This window comes from Pipra filicauda, unplaced genomic scaffold, assembly GCF_003945595.2.
Source record: "Pipra filicauda isolate LSUMZ 115617 unplaced genomic scaffold, ASM394559v2 scaffold426_size588282_pilon, whole genome shotgun sequence".
Lineage (NCBI taxonomy): Eukaryota > Metazoa > Chordata > Aves > Passeriformes > Pipridae > Pipra > Pipra filicauda.
Window position 1 is genome coordinate 394,177 of NW_024104561.1, and position 17,807 is coordinate 411,983.

Here is a 17,807-nt window from a genome sequence, read left to right on the forward strand (position 1 = left end):
AGAAATCCTGAGGGGAAAAAATGAAAAAACTACATCTCTAATATCTTTCATCTGTTCCTTCTACCATCTCTATTTTCAGCTCTATACAACATAAAATTACTTGCAATCCTTGAGAGAGTCCTTGCTGTGACTGTTCATGCGAAGCAAATGAAGTAAAAACAGCCCTGCCTAAGAAGTCTCAATCCCTAAATGACTTTTGTGTATAATCAACACACTTTTTTACAACACTTTAGCAATCCTTCAACACTATCTAGTACTTAAAACTGTCTCTTAAAGTAATATTGTAACCTTGTCATGCTCTGCTAATAGCCTTAATCACTTTTGCTTTGGGTCTTAATTCAGCAGCAATTCTGGTAATTAGAGTCTTTATCTTGTCTGAGTCCATATCTTTAAAAGCAAATCAGGGTCACATAAGCAAAGTCCAGAACAGAACTATATTTGGTTGAAGTTATTACTAAAAAAAGACACAGAAATTATACATGCTTACAGATTACATCCTATTTGCAAACAGCGTATTTCCACAAGAAAAACAATTGTTTTACTTCTGTCCTTTTATTTTGGTACCTTGTACATCTCTACTTAGGGATTTGAAAGGACATTTACTTTACCATTACAACTGATTAGTATTTATAGCACAAGCCTCTGCATGATACAGCACTGGATTCCCAAGAGGTTCTGTCAGAAGCCTCCATGCAGAACTCATGGAAACATTATTTTATTGGCAAATATCTTGCATATCACTATACTTTATGACAACAGCAAAAAAAGGCAAACCACTTGAGATTTAAGAGGGACACTACTGATTCTGCAGAGAAGCAAAGACCATAAAAAAGTTAAGGGACCAAATTCGATCATGGCCTTCCAAGTTACTCTCATTTGGTTTATTATACTATCAGGACTTTACCACTATGTATTTCTTGTATGTCCCTGTATAACTTTTTATGCATCACCTCAGTTTATACTGTAAATCATACCTAGATATATTTTATGAACCATAATTGATGTTTTAACCATGTGGCAAAAGTAACTTGCTAAATTGTTGATAAGCGTGACTAAAATCTGGGTTAAATAGAAATTATTATTAATGAGTTATCATTTGAAAAGATAACATTTATTCATTCTAGAAAAACTCAAAGGAGTATTCTATCAAGAAGTTCACATGACAGATGACAGCACCCACCTGATAAAACCAGGTACTTGTGCACTAAACCTGTTGAAATAATGGAATTTAAATTCTTTTAGGAGTAAGCTGTGGGTTAATTCTCTAAATGTTAACCTGAACATCTATGCTGCAAACACATCAAGATGCAAAAAACTATGGTCAAATTTTAATTGTTAAGTATGTTTTATTTTACAATTAGCAATCATGTTTTATTTTCCCAGAAAGTAAAAAACCAACCAACCAACCAAACAACCCCAACAAACTCATTCATGCATAGCACTTCAGCATATCTTTTAAACTTTGTCATATTCTGCTCAGTATGTGTCCTCTGTAGTAAAGTTAAGTGTGGTGTAAATTGGCTTAGAAAAAGTATTTTTCAGACATTTAAGAAATTAGTGGACTATGCTCCAAGAACACTCAGAGACTGGAACAACTTAGCAAGAACCACCCATGTTCTGTTACCAATAACCTCACATTCCTGAGTTTTCTGTATTCTTCTGCAGCATCAATGCAGCCAGATAAAGAACATACTGAAGAACCACTCCTAACTTTCACATGGCTCCAGACTTAATGGCACATTGCCCAAGTCAACACTTACCTCACAGAATATTATTATACAGAAGCACAGAAAAATGTCAGCATTTCTTATGGATTATTAATTCCACCTTAACTGATCACTTACTAGTTTCATTTTGTAGAGCAGTTTCTTCTTTTTCAATTGTTACCAGTAAGTTTTCAGTAAGGTCTGATCTTTTGCCCACAACTGCAAATCCATTCCAGACATACATCATTTCCTGACCAAAAAAAAAAAAAGAAAAAAACCACCAAACAAAAAAAAAATATAAGACAAATCATGGAATTGCATAAATATTTAACTAAAGAGAACCTCTGATAAGACTGTTCTGGAACAGAAAAACACTATAGAAATTGTTTTAAACAATACAAAAGGTCTACAAACAGGAGAGGAAAAATTACTTTGAATGTGTGTTGACAAAGTTAACCTGGGTTTCTAAGTTTTGAATGTTTTGATACCTTTTTAATGGATTCTACTGTCATGTATTTTCACAGATCTTTAAAAATTACTGTCACCCAAGTAACACATCAGTAAAATTGTGTATTTTAGGTTTAATTCGTGGCCTTTACCATAGGAACTAAAGAAACAGTTGAAAGTAGTTATAGGTAAATTTGGTATGCATTTCAGTGTGTGCATGTATACATTTATATGCATGTACCCGAACACACACTCGTGTGTTTATATATATATAGATGCTCTAATCTGTAGACTGTTACCTTCCATAGAGCAAAACTGGAAGTAGATACAACTTTCTGGATAAAAATGTGGTTCCAGTGTGCACATCCAACACATGCTTTTAATATAATTTCTACAAAACTGATTAAAAAATCCCCAAGGCAAATCCTGGGTACAAAGCTTCCCAGATGCTTCAGTACAATAGTAAGTAATATGCTTGTTTTGATACATTATCACATTGTAAAACTTAAAGAGAACGAGACAATACACAGTCAGTGCTAACGAACATGAAGCTTTGCCAAGATCTTTACTCAGTCATCACAAAAAGGAGTATAATTTGTTCTACTGTATTTGAATTGTAATTACACCTCTGAAATATGAAGTCTAATGTCATTCTGAAGTTGATACAATACATTGTTGAAATATTTGCACTTGTATTTGTGCTGTAAATATGTGCATTTTAAGACGGAGAAAAAAAGCTGGCTCTATAAAAATCTGAAGCAGCGTTATTGACACCATCAACTACATCATGGTAGATTTGTTTCAGTTCTGCAGTCCTGTCTAATTTATGCTTACAGCAATAAACCATACCCTATGCTTAGTTCTGTCAAACCCATAATGAAAAAAGTTCTTAAATTAAAAGATATTGGATTTGATGGCAAGAGCAAACATATGAATACTCACAACTGCCAAGAACTGTGCTGTACAAACCCAAGACAACTTTCTTACTTAGTCCTTGACATGCAATTTAGTATAGAACGTAATTTAGAACTGTTAGATAAATTTTCTTTGGACTCCTCTTTCTATATCAATGAGCTTTAATGTAAGAATCTCCTCAAATCATGTTTTCCATCTACAGTTGTTGGTAAATTATGCATGTACAAAGACTTTAGTATACACATACAAAAAAGTATCATTGCTGTGCACATATAAACAGAATACTAATGCCTCTGAAGTGAAAATATGGAAAATTAGAAGAGCATTAGTAACGTATCTTTAACTTCTGCACATTTTACTCAGACTCAATATAAGATAAAAAAACCAAAAAACAACCATCACTCTTTATTTTCATCAGAAGAATAGAAAGTATTGAAGTACTCCTTAACTTCCTAATGAGTCTAGAAGACAAGGACTTAAATCCTGCCAACTTAATAACATGAACACAGGTTTCTAACTGAAAGATGACTTCTGGCCTCATGTGGCAACAGCAACCAATTCTCTGCAAGACTGAACTTCCATGTGAAAAAACTGGCTCTGGTTTTGGACTACTACTAGTTGGTAGCATGATCCAGTCTCTAGTACATTTCACAAAAATTCCATTGCATGAATGCCGCACTTCTTTAAAAAAATAATTATAAAATGCAGACACATAATACCCTGTATAATGAAATACACTGTTTTCTTTTCTGAAAAGGATGAAAACAAAGCAAGAACAAATACCAAGGCAGGTAATATCAGCTTCACTGGTTGAGCACTTGCATAGCGTCGAGCTTTCCTCACTGCAAACTTCTCAGTTGGGATAGATTTTCCTGCAATTCTCTGTTTTAGACCATCCACTTGTCTACAAGAAGGGAAAATAGAAAACAAAAATTACAAAAAGCAACTTCTATTTAATCTCATTTCATTTAGTAAGATTTACTGTTTGCCCTGAAGTCTAACATCTTAAATTGTTCCACATCACTCAGACCACAGTTATAGAACGTGCGTTTGCTGAATAGCATTTTAAATATTCTGATGCTAAAAGTAAAGAGAAAAACTGAAAAGTTTATGGTTATAAGCAGGAAGTAAGTCATGCAAGACAAAGACATGGGGGAAAAAAGACTGCACATCTAGTTGCTTTATAAACTTTTACCTGAATAAAGACACAATGTCCTCACCAGTCCTCTTCAAATCATCCTCTGGAAGCATACATAGAATTGCTGCCTTCTGGAATACATATATTGCCTATTTCAAAAAGAAATAGCAACATATTAGCACATATAACCCACTGTTTTCAGTCAGTACACTAAGGACTCGAATCTCTCACCCCAATTGCTGCAGCGAAGTGTTTCCAGTAATTCTCAGGCATAGTGAACTATAAAGTCTAGCATTCCCTTTGTCACACGATTTATGCTATAATTTTATTTTCAATGTATTTATTAATATTTTAAGTTAGTGAGTCAGAAAGTTAAAGGTGTCTCCTGAAAAGAACAGGAGAATTTATTATGCAAACCACTGTTAAAGAGATGAGGTTAAATGACATAACTATTCTAAAGTTCATTACTGTTACTACATTATCTATTACATGTAGAGACATCCCTGAAAAAAAACAAAAGAAAATATGAGTATTGACTCAAGGAAAGTTTAATAACTGGGTTTTCCAGAGAAAAAAAAAGAAACATCCATAATTCTATTCAAGACATTTGCACTTCCTGTTTAACATACTATTCTCTTCCTCTTTTGTCACGAATTGGATGTATACCCTTTTTCATTAAGCCTAATAAAACTGTAGTCTAGATAGGAACAGACAACAATAATTCATCAAGAATTATTGACACATAGTGCTTGGTACATACTTTGAGAAACATTTTTACAAATAAAAAGCTGATACCTCAACTTCCTCAAGAGACCCTGTCTCCAGCAGCTTACGCATGTCACAAAGCATCTGCTGAGTAGGTATGCTCTTTGTTTATAATTAACCAACAAGCGCAGTTTCTTCAGCCAAGTTTTACTAGTGAGTGTTAGAACTTGACTTAAGACTCAAGTTAATGGTTTTCCCATACATCATCTTTTTCACAGCTCTGGTAAGCACCTCCATTTTTGGAGAGGTCAAAACACTGCTGCTTATGGCTCTGGTGCTTCAATAAGTGAAAGAAAAATTCCTCCTTAACCACCCAGTTAAATCTACCATTTTGGTTCCATTGTGCCTTTACTTATGAGTTTTACAAGAAGGCAAAAATTACACTTATTCTGCAAACTGAAAAGTAAATTTAACTGTAGAGAGACCACTGGTGTATCACAACAATATCCACCTGCCCATTTACCTTAGACCACCTGCTCTCTCTGCTGAGCAGGTCTGCATATCGATATGCTTGAAGCCAGTCCTGCTGGAAGGTGTAGCACCACATCAGTTCCCAGTAACAGAGATGATGAATCTGTTTCCACTCTTGCTGGGCTGCTATGCAGTCTTGGAATCTTAACTGTGCCTACAATGTAGTTAAGTAAGAATGATGAAAACTGGCTCAATTACAGCTCCATGTGAAAGCCATGTCTAATCACAGGGCAAATTCTTAGTTAACACCCAAGTGGAGAACACCTGATAGTAAAATGAAATAAACCTCCCTTTCAGTCTCACTTACAGAGAGAGGGCTGGAATCAACATTGACAGTGAACATGAACTGAGTATAGTTATCAATCCAACTAAAAGAAGCTACTTAGATGAATTAGTTAATTTTCCTCCTCAGTCTGAACACTAAACAAACAAAAACCTTAAAAAGAAAAAATTTATTTACCTTTTCAAAATTTCCTTTCAGTATATCTATTCTAGCAGCATAAAATAGAATAATGGAACCCTTCAAAGGAGATGAAAAAAATAACCAGTTAGGATTTTAAGCTTAGGGAATTACATTGCTCTTATAAAATTTATTGAAAATACACACATTTGGAAATTTATGGAGGTAGGGTTCGAGAAGACTTTCTGCTTCCTGAAGGTTGGCTTCCCCTGTACCTAGAAAACACAAAAATACCAACCTCACTCAATGCACTTAAAAAATCCAAGTTCATAGAATAAGATTTTTTTCCAAATTATATTATGACTGCAATAGATCAATGGATTACCGCTTTTATGAAAAAGCAGAATTATTTCATCATACTGTGTTTCTATAAAACTAAATTCTTGTCCCAAAGGTACTAAGTGCTTTTAAGATACTAAGTCTCTGTAAGTAGAAACAGACTAGAATTATAGGAATATTCTTTAAACTGTTCCATTATAGATTCTAGTTATATTTTTAAATCCCTGTAATTGCTTTAGCAATCCAGGAAAACACTCCTCAGATGCCTCTTTTCCTAATTTTGAGCTCAGTAATGAAGTACAAGTGATACGGAAAGAAATGAAGTTCTCCTTAATTTCCTGATGAGCCTGAGGGACAAGGACTAAAATACTTAAAAATGAAAGAACATGAAAATATATGGCAAAAAAGCACATAGAATTAATTATGACTTTTAGCTCTATGTGGCAAAAGCAATTACTTCTCTACATGTATGTACTTCCAAGTAAATTGTTTGGGTGTAGAGGCTTTTTTTCTGGACATAGTTTTCACAATATCTGATGTTAATTTATGCATAATGACTTCTCTTAGCTTAAAACTGTTTTGCAATATTTTGCTGTCACATGTTGAGACAGCCCTGCAAATGGAGCAAGATGTTGGTATAATGTTATCTATCTGCACTGTTTCTGCAGACATAGCTTTGTCAAGGATATTAATTTCAGATCATAATTAAATACATAGCAATCTCCACAATTTTGAAATTCAGTTATAAAATTAAATCACAATATCTATTACAAGGTGTAGCATGACTGAAAAGCTACACAGTGGGTCTCACCAAGGATTAAGGAGACGTAAGTATGATAAACCAACAGGGTGAAAGTACACAGAATGGCCCTCAAACTGCTGCCAGATGCGCCTTCCCGTAGTTGGCAGAGGCCCAACTCCTAAGAAATATCACAAACACATGCAAAATTAACTATCAGTATACAGAGTTACTACTTTGTTTCTGGCTAACCAAAATCCAGCTTTCCTTTCATATATAAGTATTCATAATTCAGCACTTTATCATTGCAAATCCAACACAACCCACTACCAAAACAATTCTGTCACAGCTAACAGCACTCAGGAAGGAGAAGACTAATCTAATTCTGAATAAAATTACCCATGCACTTCAGTGCTATGGTGAAATGAGAACAGCACATGAATCATGCAGACACACAGGTCTACATCCCTTCCCCATTTTTTTCTGGCTATGATCCTGTCAGAACAACATCTTTAAGTCTATGTTCAGTGAGAACCTCTCCCAACTGTTCCAATGCAGCTTGATGGTGTGAGTCTTCCGTCACAGAGAACCCTGGTTATCTTCCATTTTCTTCCACCAAGTCAGCCACTATTTTGAGGTTATGATCAAAATACTAGCTTTGCTGATACATCAATGTCTCAACAGAGATCCAGATTCATGGAGACTTATTCAGCACTAATACATGAGACTTGTTCCACTGCTTTCCAGTTTAGGCCAATTACATGACAGCTTCACTGCTTGGGGTTGTAGAGACAAGCTCAGAGTTCCCCTCCTCAAGAGCAAGCAACTCTTCAGAAACTTATCAGAATTTAAAAATTTTGCCTCAAAGCAAATATTAACATATCAGTTCTATTGCATAGCAGCTTGATGAGTTAAAGGAGAATTCAAGTACCACACAAAAAAATGTGGTGATATTCCAAATTTGTTTGTTCTTTTCCTTTCAGCTTTTACTGCCTTTTCAGTTAGGGCAAACATGTTATGGAAGAGCTTCAGCATGAACCAGGTCTTTCAGAGGAAGAAACGAACAGGTCTCTACAGAAGTCTAATTTTACAAAAGGAGAGCCATGTTGTGGACAAGCTAACAGAATAAGACCATATGGTGGCTCTGTAGCATTAATAACTTGAAGTTTAATTATGTATAATTCTATGGGTTGTTTTGATAGGGTTCTTTTACTTTTTTTTTTTTTTAATTTCTTATGGGCACCAAAAAGAGTTTTAAAGAGCTGTACAAAACAAGGCTAGGTTTAGAAAACAAGGCTATGGTTACAAATACTTTGCTCATCCATGAGAAAAAGATGTACCTAGACTTCAGGGTGGCATATGATATTAAGAAATTTTTTTTTCCAAAGGAATGGGCTGGGATTTTGGATGGAAAAATGTAGAACTGTGATTCTTCCTTCAGTTACTGGTATGAGGAACATTAATTTCTGACTGAATCAACTAGAAAAGAAGGCTGATGTCCTCTACTTAAGGATCAGTAAAAGGAAAGAAAATTGCAATTTGAAAAATCCTCTCTGAAGCAGACTGGTCATTTCCCATGGTTGTTAAAGAGCCAGGTATCACCATATGTGCTTTTATGCCTCTTAATATCTAGTCCATTTGTCTTTTAAACAACACTAAAAGACTGATAAGCAATAGTGATCATTATACTTTTACTGTGAAATACATGACATTAAATTCATCCAGTCTTTATCTGAGAAAAGATTAATTTGGAAAGGTAAGTATCAGATCAAATACCCTATTGCCAGAAAATCCAATAAATTCTAAAAGTCGAAGGATCCTTCCTGGTAGAAGTGACAGCATCTGAAATAAATTAGAAAAAAATAAATAAATAAAACCGTATACATTTCAAAAAAAGTTAAAATCATTATAAACTTGAACCAAAAAGGTCAGCTACTATGTTACATGCTATTACATATTAGACAAAAAAGTAAAACACAAAAGAATTTGAAAGGGGACATGCATGCTCAGAGTTTAGATGAACATCCAGCATGAAAAAAGCAGAACAGAGACCAGCTGTGTTTGTTCAGATAATGACAGAGTTTTCTGTCTTCAGCTGATCAGAATTGTTTGAAAATTGTGTGTCACTCAGAATGAAAGTATTATCTATTTTGGTAGTACTTACAACCTACAATTGTCATCTTCCTTTACTTCCAATAAAATGGTATCAGGGAAGTCCTACTTGCTTCTACCATGGGAGCACCGAATTAGCAGACCAGTAAGCATAACTGTTTTAGAAATACTACCTATTGTTATCATCCTTAATCCTCTATCATAGGTATTTTTGTTCCCCTGTTCAGAGAATATGCATTCTCTACATCCTACACAACAGAAAACTTAAAAAGATCATAACCACATTTTCAATGAGCATTCCAAGAAGGTCTACTTGGAGATACCACTTTAAAAGCTCCATTCACCCTAATACATTCTGCCAAGCAGAGACTCCCATTAAGCTTCCTACTGAGGAGACTACGCGAACAATAGGAAAGGTCAGAACATTTATGAACAGACATCTACCAGTTGCTTGAATTTTAAAGGCTGGTACAGATAGATCTGAGTTCTTCTGACCATATTGAAAATTGGCCAGCTCCAGTTCAGAATGATACAGAGATGAACATACCAGCAGAAATCAACTCTCACCATTGCCATGATGGATGTGAAAGGGTAATCATAATAAATTGTGAGGAAAACAGAGTCTTCACAGTCTTCTTTTGCACAAACTCAGTAAACTACTGTTCATTCTTCTAAGTGCAATTATGTATGCAAATCTACAGTACCACTGAAGCAAAATAATGGTATATATGGGGGAGTTACAAATAAACAGTCACTCCAGGTATCCTGTAACCAACAGCATAAGCATCTTAAAAATTACTGCTATAGACAAGTAGACTTATGTAGCAGTGCTTCTACTTCAGAAATACATATATTAGTTACTTCAAGAGAATGAAACACAGTAGAAACATCCTAGAGAGCATGCATGCCAGAAGTCTCTGCTATTTTCCTATTGCATAAAACCTCCAAGGCTTGCATCTCCATTTTACAAATGGACAAATGTTAAAACAGAGTAAAAGTACACCATATGCAAAGAAAGAGACTCCTACAGAATTATCCCAAAAGCCTTTCTGTAGTGTGAGGAAGTCATACCAAGTTGAATGCTCCGATTCCAAGTTTTACTCCTCCTTCAAACTGGTAATAAGTTTCATTTCTGCTTTTGTTCCCCTGAGTCATCTGTAGCACCTGATGACATTCTCTTTTGATGCAGGGAAAAAAAAAAGGAAAGGGGAAACATGACTTAAAAATTATATGGAATATAATCAATATGATTGCTATAAAAATATTTTGTTTTATTTTGGGGGCATTAATGACACTCCAACTGTTTATATCAACGTTGAAACTAAGTGTTTTCTAATGGCTTACTTGTATATTTGGTAACTTGTCCTAATTTTGAGTCCACCTTTGATAAAGTTGATCATATTTTCATCCTGGAAGAAAAAAATTTAATTGTACAAAATAGTGCATTCAGCAATCACACATAACACATACATAAAAATCTTCCATCTTTTATTTGTGTCTTCCACACATTTATTTGTAACTTAATAGTCATTGGAAACATTAAAAATGCTTTTTAGTTACTAGACTCTTTTCTAAGACCAATGTTAACACTTGCTTTAAGTTGTCAGGGAAACACTTCTCTGGCACATGTTACAAATTTTAAAACTTAAGAGGGAGGTGAAAAAGAGTCAAAGAGTTACTTTTAACAGAATTTCCAACGCATATAGAGAAAGCTTTCCACCAGATGGTGCTGCAGGAACTTTTTACAAAATTTTGAATTGGCAATTCTCTCACATACACAAGCAAGCCCACACAGAACCTGGAAAAAGACAAACCGAAGAATCCCCTGAACAGATGAAGTCCCATTGCTGATCAACATAAACCACATGTACTACCCAGTATATGTGTTTACTAATCTCCAGAAAAAGCAAAACAAAGCCACAATGTAATAGCCATCAAAACTCAACACCTGAAAAGCAAGATAGCTAACAGTTCAACAAGATGTAATTTTTTCTCTTAGAATTCACACAGAAAGGGAACGTGTGCAGGCATTTCAGAAATGCATATTTAAATACTCAGGGACAGCATATATGATATGGAAAATGAAAAAGCACTAAAAAAGAAAAAAGGCTTAGAACCATCAACCAAAGGAAATTCTGGCTTCCATAAAAGGGTCACCATTTCAAAAGACCTCATCTGTTTTGTCTGCAAGTCTAAACACTCAAATGCAAGTATTTTAGTACAAGCATTTTAGTTCTGCCTTTCTGAGTGGTTACAGTTTTGTTCTCATCATTGTTCTCAGAGGAATCAAGGTCAGCCAAGGATGAAACATATGGGGCAGGACTACAATCAGCAGAGTGGGGTACTATAGTTAGCAGCAATAGAGAGCTGCTGCTTTAGAGAAAATACATATCTAAGGGTTTTTAGAATTTATTTTATACATTCCTAAAGTCATCTACTTCAACAACTGTTTGAAAATTCCTTTTGTGCTTAAAAAAACCTCACCTACACAATAAAAATAAAAAGGGTTGCTTCCATCTGGTTGGTAAAGGAGAAAGCCAGGAAGCCAGGAGAAAGCCAGTTATAGGCATTCCATTAATACTATTTCCTGACACTTCTGGCCAAAGTACTGTATTAAGTGGTTTATAAATATCTGCCAAATGAACTTATCTGATCTTAGTGCCTTGCTCCTTTCGCATAATTTGTATCGGATTATCTAAAATATATTCAATAAATTTGTAAAACATTCACATATCTAAAAAAACTATGATTAACAACTCCTGATTTCAGCCATCAAATTTCAAATCAAATTTGAAAACACTGTAGCATGAAGTCCCTTAACCACAATCTAAACCAGTAGCACCAGATTGTATTAAAGACCAGATCTTTTTGTGGACTGAACTGTTAGCTCAGCAATGCTAAAATATGCTCATTTTATAATCATTCCTTACCATATTATTCCTGACACCATGTCAAAAGTGCATAGAGAGCAAGACTGAATTGGAAATGACAAGTGTGCATCAGCTAAAGTTTTGTTAGTTGGGAAACATTCTATCCTTTTGTGCAAAGAAAAGACTTGCACTTTCAAACAAGACACTTCCTCATACTTGAACATATTTTTACAGAAGCACTGAACACTGTACAGTGTGATGCAAGTCATTTAAACATAACAGCTGTAGAAACACTACAATATACCTCGGTGATACCTTGGTACCTGGATATTAATAACACCTTTGGTTATTCGTATAAACAAAGAGAGGGCTTTGCTGAGTAGCACAGCATTTACCATACTTTCAATCACTGCCATGAAATAACATTGACTAGTAAAAGGTTCGGTTTTTAAATACCATATCTAGTGTTGGAATGACATTATACAAATACTAATCTCTCTCCAGTACACTGCTACACAGAGACACAAAATCAAAAATTGACTTTACCTGTACAAAGGTGAGAGCTGCTTTCTGTAATAAGCATTCAGCATAGCAGATTTCGGCATGCATTTCCTCTATATAAGAAAGAAAAGTTATTTAGTATCAGCAAAATTACTGTCAGCATTTTCTTCTTGGGGTCAATGGAACAAATAAAATGCTGCCAAGACAAGGGAAAAAAAAAAAAAAGGCAAGATTCTGCTGTTGCCATTTCAATAACTGCTGAATAGTAGCTGTAATACACAAACCCCAACAGAAGTCTTCTATTTCCCTTCTTCTCAGACAAAAACTTTGAACTTGACAGAGCTGACTTTGGTCTATGGCAAAAGCTACTTGTCATTCTGGTAGATTGTCTCCTGTACTTTTCATTGATCCTAAGCTTAACAGCCTACAGCAACTAAGTCTTCCAACCCTCCTTCCACGTCTTAGAAGAAACTTTTTCAGGATAATGGTAGCCCTCACTGATGTTCAGACTTTTCCTACATCTAGTAAGACATTATGAACAGGTTTTCACCAAGTCATGCTCAACAAACTGAAAGCCCCAGGCAGACTTTCTGTCTTCATGCAGCACTAAAGTACACTTGATTTAACACACATGACACGAGTTACTCTGCACCCATGCTGCAAGACCAGCCACATGCACAAGGCTGCTGTATGTACAGTGCATACGTGGTGAGTTTGATGTGTCCAAGTATTAAAGAGGATTCTTGTGCCAGGTTAGAAAAAAATGCATACTTGATTCTGCCTGAATCAGAAATAGGAGATCAGCATTTTCAGAGCCATGAACAATGTACTGATACCATTTCCCAAAACACCTTAAGGTAAAACAGACAAGCACAAAACTTGTTAATATATTCAGATTCCAATGCAACTAATGATAAGGACGTATTCCACTGCATCAATGACTCAAACTTTTGGGAGTTGTCCTATAATGTGTTGTGAAAGGCATTCCTTCCTTGATTCATGCATGCTCAGAGCCAAAAAGAAAACTTAGGCTGAATTCCCCACTTTGAGAAGCTTTATGTTCAAATTTAAGAAGATGACCACATAGGTGGTTTGTACGTTTATTTGTTACTGTAAGACACTGGTCAAGTTACAGAGTCACGCATTGGTAAGATAGTTTTGAGCTTTTCCCTTTTTAATTTTAACTGTGTTATAAACCACTTACCTTCACTCAACTGATCCACTGACTGTTTCAAAACTAGATTGGACAAAGATTCCACCACTGTGCTTCTTTTCCTGAATCTAAATCATTTGTGCATGGAAGAAAAGAAACCCACATATTTCAACACAAAACAGACCTTAATTATTGGAATTCTTAACCATTTCCAACTAAAATTAATAGAAATTACCAACAGTTTCAATTCTTTGAGAAGTCTAAACACTTTTATGCTTCTAGGCTCATAAGCCCATCCAACCTTAAATGCTCACAGCATCAATTAACCTACTTTAAGTGTATAATAGCTTCAATCTCACTTCCACCCACCAGCTGCTGAAGTGTCTCCGATGCTGAGCAAGACACCTGAATAGGGCTTCTAAGTTTCACAAATTGCTTTTTTCTGTTTCTTAAACTTGTACACAGAATTGGAATAAAAAAAATCAAATGGTGCTCTTTTTTCAACATAAATGCTACAGTATTTAATGGTGGTTTATGCCAGATAAAATACCAAAACAATCACATATTTTACTTCCAAAGGATCTCAACTGTACATTATAATTCCAAAAATTAGTTTGTTAACTATTTACAGACAACTCAGCTTTATGAAGACGCTAAAGAAACAATTCTACATTCAGAAAAGGAGTGCATTTTGTAAGCCAGGGAGTCACTGATTATAAACACTAAGCATTAGCTTATCATTTGTTTACACTATTCTGCACATTGACAAGCGCAAGATCCTGACAACAAGATTATGACACTACAGGTTAACATAATAAATACAAGAAAAGAGTTAGGGAACATGTAGTTCTGGCAACTCTTCACATGTGAATGTTTGATTGCCTTTGTCTTGCATTTTTATGAGTTTTGCGACAGACTAGACCAGAGTACTTATGCATTAGAGTTCATATCCTGCAGAGATGAAATCCTGTAGGAAGCTGTTTAAACTACAGGAGCATCTAATCTTCAGACATACTAAACAACCAATTCAGATGAAACTGCAAATTGATAGCACATCTGAAAAAGATGCAGAAACTGCTGACCTTTTATTTTCTTCAGATAGTATCTGATAATTTCATCCCATTTCCTTTTCTTTTTTTGTTATTGCGAAGATGATGATGTTAAACATCTAAACTGACATGTGGCAGTCATATCCTCGGAGACCATTTTTGATAAATTATGGTCTAACCAATGTGATGAAGAACCAGTACAGTAGAATTAATTTCTATTTTTGTCAGAGCCTTGTTAAACACTTCAGCTTTTACAAGCCATGTAATGTCTGCTTACAGGCAGGTCTACAAAGTCAACCAACCATTTAACTTTAGCAGCTATTAATATCCAGCCACTAGAAGTCTGTTGTTTCCACGATACTCTGTGGAAAAATATCCTCACCAGTAATAATTGGTAGTAGGACTTACTCCACCTTTACAAATTTAGGCCACTATCATACTGATAGGAATCAGTTTTAAAAGCATAGAGAGAGCTGGGGTACCTTACAAAGAACACTCAGTGGATTAAGTATCTCATAAATGTTCAGTGCTTGGGCATACCTTTGGCAGGTTTGCAAAGCCTCCTTCATTGTAGAAATTCCCATTTGTATATCCTGCTGTTCAAAGGTCATAGCAGCTTGCATAACTAAAATAGTGCTGTATCCAAGTGCATGGTACATGCTATCTTTGGACCTAGGGAAAACATAAATCTTGTGCATTTAAGCAACACTTTACATTACAATACAAAACTAAATGCAGAGACGCATCAATTTGTGAAAAGACAGAAGAATGAAGCAGGGAAGTAACAGACATGAGAACATAAACTAGCAAGAAAGCAAGTATCATTTTCCATTGGATGCTACAAGTCTGCCGTCACAAGAAGTTCCAAAAAATGTCCCACTTGAGTTACGCAAACATTTGCACTTAATTAAATACCATTTATAGTCTGCTGGTATATCTTTTTAATTTAGTTAACTAAGCCTTGACATAAATACTCGTTTGTATGCTTTCACTCGACATAAGTAAGAACCTCCTTCTAACATTACTATGTGATCCAAAGACAAAAATACGTATTTGTGTCATAGAAATGTCAGTACACAAATGCTCAGTTCTACATAAAAAACTACACTGAACTAGTCTGGCTTTCACAACACAAATTATACCATTACAAAAAAAAAATTGTTGGAAAGTGCCTACAGACGTCAAATACTCAAACATACTAAGTGCAACAAACAGCACTATTGCTAACATCATGTCAGGCTAACCTAACCAAGTTTCAAGAAGCTCAAGTAAATGAAGACTGCATACTCCTTTGGCAGCCTCTCTGGTACTGTACTAGCCAGTGACCAGTTTGAACCTCCTCAGTCTCAACTTGTGGTGACTGACTCTTGTTTTACCATCTGATACTATGGAGAATGGTGCCTCTGTCTTTGCAACTTCCCTTCAACAGATTCAGACCACTACTGGATTAATGGCCAAGTCTCCTTTCTGTCAAACTAAAACAAACCCTTCTGAATAAATCGTTCATTCTAGTCTTCTAGATAGGCTTCTAGTTCTTTGTTGGATGATCTCTAGTTTCCCTAACATTTTTTCTTCCTTCTAAATCAAGGAGCCAACTACCAAACGTAGTTTTGAAGACAGAAATCCTAAGCAGAGTCAAGAAAGATGACCTTTGGGCTAAGTATTTCTCAAATCTATCAAGACTTATCCTAAAATTTTACATTATTTAAGGACTTAAGTTTAACTTTCAATAGAAGGCTATTTTTCAATAAAACAATCAGGCTATTTTTTTTAATAGGCAACTTTTTTTGTTTTTTGCAATAGGTCAGCATTTGCAATGTGCTATATAATAAGCTCAAAGTTTATTAGCAAACATCAACTACAAACAAACAATTTGCTGTACATAAAAACACCATGACAAAATAAGGTTTTTTTTTTTGTTTTACAATGCAAAATGAAATATATATCAAATGCACAAAAAAAATTTTGGCAACATGTGTGTGCGTGTATTTAGCAATACACTCATGCACAATCCTTGCAGGTAGAACTTATTATTTTGCAATATTACCTAAAAATAGTTTTAGCATACACACAAGTGCAGGTGGGCCTTCTCAAAGCATTTCTCTATTTCAAATAACACTATACAATGCTCAGAGAAGAGAGTTGGAGAGTTAGTATAGCTAATTTTAAAAGCCCTCCATACTACTAAAGTATGAGAGCTCTCCATACTACTAAAAGCAAACACTTGATAGTTGTGTCATCCTTCTGAAGTTTCATTTAATGGTGTTCTTGAACTCATCCATATAACACCAACCTATCACTCTTAATCCATTCTTACTAGCACTAAACTGCAGAGCAAGAACCTTACCTCACGCTCTACTAACACAGGCTACAGATCCCTCTTGCCAAAACATCCCTCAATATCATACGCATCTTTGAGACACAGGTAAGAGAAGAATAGTGAATGGGATTCAGATCCCAGTCCTGAAGATCAGCCACCCAGACTGCCTCCCCACAAAGTCACAGATAAGCTAGATTTGCCCTATGAACCTCTTCGTATTCTTTAATTCCTTACATCTGCACTGCCATGCTTTTCTTCTCAGTAGAGGAAAGGTAACAGGGAAACAAGCAGAATTAGTCAGAAGATCAAAAGATGCCCTTTAAATGTGTGACTCAAACGTAATATAAAAAACAACAAAAAGAGTATTCTGGAGTTTTGTTCCAGATTTTCCCTCTTGTCAAAAGCAGTTCCACTGTACAAATTCTCTAATCAAAGATACATCGGATAAGGTCTTGCTTCCCTGCTTTCCCCCTTCACATGAGGAAAGACAGTTCGAATGATTAACAGAACAATTCAGTGGTTCATCAACAGGTTTTGAGATGGCCTTAGGGAGACAAGCACACTGCTAAAACCCCAATATATGGATAAATGCTTTTGGACAAAAGGGAATAAGTGAAAACCACTATTTTCAGAGGCCTTAAATAATCTTCAGGTACTAGATAGCGTACTTTACACTATTTGTTTACAGTAACTTCAGCAAAAAACAGGACCTCACCACGGACGAAGTAGTTCCAGTGCTTCGGAGAACTTATTGTTTAGAAATAAGTTCAGTGCCATTGAACATTCTTCCAGAGCACACTTGAGATCCATCTTGGATGCCCTGAAAAAGATTCTTAGTTTACTCGAACTGTACATATAAACACAAAACGAAAACATAGCTTT

General features: G+C 35.3%; 1 protein-coding gene across 5 annotated transcripts in view; it reads right to left on the reverse strand.

The window, feature by feature from the left end:
• Positions 1-17,807, reverse strand: part of TTC39B (tetratricopeptide repeat domain 39B) — an 82,408-nt gene that overhangs the window by 9,770 nt on the left and 54,831 nt on the right. For all 5 annotated transcript variants that reach the window (XM_039385640.1, XM_039385643.1, XM_039385644.1 and 2 more), the window contains 14 exons: positions 17,641-17,745; positions 15,146-15,277; positions 13,608-13,684; positions 12,449-12,516; positions 10,377-10,441; positions 10,104-10,209; positions 8,697-8,762; positions 6,993-7,101; positions 6,050-6,117; positions 5,903-5,962; positions 5,435-5,596; positions 4,264-4,355; positions 3,852-3,972; positions 1,845-1,956 (listed from right to left, as the gene is read on the reverse strand). In XM_039385640.1, the coding sequence (XP_039241574.1) occupies positions 1,845-1,956; positions 3,852-3,972; positions 4,264-4,355; positions 5,435-5,596; positions 5,903-5,962; positions 6,050-6,117; positions 6,993-7,101; positions 8,697-8,762; positions 10,104-10,209; positions 10,377-10,441; positions 12,449-12,516; positions 13,608-13,684; positions 15,146-15,277; positions 17,641-17,745 (1,343 nt within the window). The remainder of the gene's footprint in view (positions 1-1,844; positions 1,957-3,851; positions 3,973-4,263; positions 4,356-5,434; positions 5,597-5,902; positions 5,963-6,049; positions 6,118-6,992; positions 7,102-8,696; positions 8,763-10,103; positions 10,210-10,376; positions 10,442-12,448; positions 12,517-13,607; positions 13,685-15,145; positions 15,278-17,640; positions 17,746-17,807) is intronic.